Genomic DNA, 2,651 nt, shown 5'->3' with positions numbered 1-2,651 from the left:
AAACGTGTCCTTCTCCCATTATCAATATCCCACACAAAGCCTAGGAATCAAATCAATATTGACTCAACAAGGTCATCAAAAGGAATAAATGCTCCCTTCTAAATGAAAGATGAGTCCTTGTATAAACCCCTCTCAGCACACGGTAGAGAACACCATGCATAGATCCGCCCCCGCCCCTCTTCAGACCTGTTGTGTGCTGTGGGGCCGGTCAACAGAGCCTCTTTCCAGGGACATCAGAGCAGATGAACCATCTCTCTGGGAGACGTGCTCCTTCCTTTGCAGGATAGGGAGCATCTTGTTCATCTGTAGTTGACGGCCTCATTCCTGTTACCAAGTTACGTTTTCTCTGTAAGTTAAGAATTCTACCTTTTGTCTCTGCGGTCCGTTTCTTTTTTTGTTCTGTGCTAAAGGACATTTCAGTGTTTCATATGTTTTCAGTTTGTGTTGTGCAAATGACATGGTGGTGTTCCTTTCTATTTGACCAAGGTATTTGTTTTTTTTGCTTTTGCGATGCTCACAGCCATATTATCTTCTATTTAAAAATGGAAGCAGTCATGCACTGTAAGGGTACTTAAGAGCTGGTAAGAGCTGGAAGTGACTCCCGTGCGGCCCCTTCTCTTCTCTTTGTTTGTTCTCAGAGAACTGGCTGTATCATGGCCCAACCCAGACGTGACTCCGCCGTCGTCGGGCACAGAGCGTGAGGCGGCCCTCTCCGTCCGGCACCATGGGGTGCGCGTGTGTGCGTGCGAGGGACTGAGTGGCGGCGGCGGGGGAACCCCCGGGCGGCATGCTGCAAGTGGCCGCTCGGCATGACTCTGCTGGACGTGTGGCTGTCTCGCTCGCTCCCCATGTGGCTGCTGCTCCAGAGCCTGGTGCTCATGGCTCTCTGCTTCCCCTCGGCCAGCATGTGCCCCAAGGGCTGCGTGTGCCAGCGCTTCGACCTCCACCACCTCCACCTGCACCACCAGGGCCTCAACGTCAACTGCAGCCAGTCCCGTCTGAAGGAGATCCCCGGCGACCTGCCCGTGGACACCGTGGTCCTCCGGCTGGACCGCAACCACATCGCCGCCGTGCCCGACCGCGTGTTCCGGGGCCTGGCGCTGCTGCGGGAGCTCAACCTGTCCTACAACGCCGTGGAGACGCTGGGCGAGGGCGCCTTTAGCGGCGTGGAGGCCACGCTGCAGGTGCTGGACCTGTCGCACAACCGCATCGCCAGCGTGCACAAGGACGCCTTCGCGCGGCTGAAGGCGCGCGTGGTGGTGGACGACAACCCCTGGCACTGCGACTGCGCCCTGCAGCAGGCCATCGGCGGCATGGCGCACAACCACGAGGCGGCGGCGCGCGTGCTCTGCCGCAGCTCGGAGCTGCGGGACCAGGAGGGGAGGCCCTTCCTGGCGGTGGACACGGACCTGTGCAACCTGGCCAAGCGCACCACGGACTACGCCATGCTGGTCACCATGTTTGGCTGGTTCGCCATGGTCATCTCCTACGTGGTCTACTACGTGAGGCAGAACCAGGAGGACGCCCGCCGGCACCTGGAGTACCTCAAGTCCCTGCCCAGCAAGCCCAAGAAGCCCGACGAGGCGGACGACATCAGCACAGTGGTCTGACCCCCTGGTGGTACGTGCGTGCGTACAGACGTACAGACGATGACGTCAGTACGGTGGTCTGACCCGTGGTGGTGCGTACGTACAGAGGGTGACGTCAGCGTCGTGCTCTGAGCCCCCTGGGCGTACCAACGGACTGACCAGGAAGGATGTTGATGTGATAGGACTGGTTTTTAGTGTCTGTCTTCAAGGTGATGTGGGTGAGTCTCAACCTGTCTTAGAGCCTGTTTTGTAGAGCTGTGGTCTCACGTGGTTTACAGTGTGTCTCAGTGGGGGGTTACTAGAGAACAACTCATTACTCCAACTCGGTTTTTTCGTACTTCGCCACAAACTGCCTCCACCGCTTGGAAAAATTTGAATCTCAGGTTTAAATTTTTGATAGGAAGTAATGTATTTTTTAAGAAACTAATTTGGAAAATCTGTATGGCAAAATTGTTTTGTCTGATATGAACAGACATAAGAATGACCCTATAGCTGAACGTTTCAACATTGGGAGATTGAAACTAATTCTTTCAAAAGACACAAAAAATTGTATGATAGAATGACTTTCTTGCCATTTCAAATATATTTTTATTTTTATTAAAAAATGGTCCATGACTCAACGATACATTTCTTGACAAATAGATGTCAGTTTTTACAAACAATGTTACTCGAAATGCATCGTATATTTCCATGCATGCAATTCAAAATTCATCACTCTGATGACAATGAGTCAACATATCATTAAATTCCTATTTAGCGAACTGAATAATGCAACAAAGCGCATGTCAAAAAAATGAATACTTTGGAATTTGGGTCAAACTATTTTGAACTTTATTCATCCATGGATCAACAAAGCCGACCTTGATGATTTGAGATACAATAATAATTAGTTATATTGTATTTTTGGTATCCTTAGTTCTTCTATTCAATACAAATGAAATAAATGTATGAACAAAACTGCCAGTAACTTAGGTATTAAAAGAGTAGGTAGTTATTTTATGGGTCATTAACAAATACTTGCATATTATATATAAATATTGACAAATTCATTATTGTGATCTA

General features: G+C 49.9%; 1 protein-coding gene across 1 annotated transcript; it reads left to right on the top strand.

Moving 5' to 3' along the window:
- Nucleotides 1-809: 809 nt before the first annotated feature.
- Nucleotides 810-1,610, top strand: lrrc3b (leucine rich repeat containing 3B; the record flags this gene model as incomplete). Its single annotated transcript, XM_079748950.1, has 1 exon — nucleotides 810-1,610. The coding sequence occupies one exon, from the start codon at nucleotides 810-812 to the stop codon at nucleotides 1,608-1,610; it is 801 nt and encodes a 266-aa protein (XP_079605076.1).
- Between the last annotated feature and the right edge of the window lie 1,041 nt (nucleotides 1,611-2,651).

Source organism: Pollachius pollachius (genome assembly GCF_949987615.1).
Source record: "Pollachius pollachius genome assembly, chromosome: 13".
Classification (NCBI taxonomy): Eukaryota; Metazoa; Chordata; class Actinopteri; order Gadiformes; family Gadidae; genus Pollachius; species Pollachius pollachius.
This window is presented reverse-complemented; position numbering and strand designations above follow the sequence as displayed.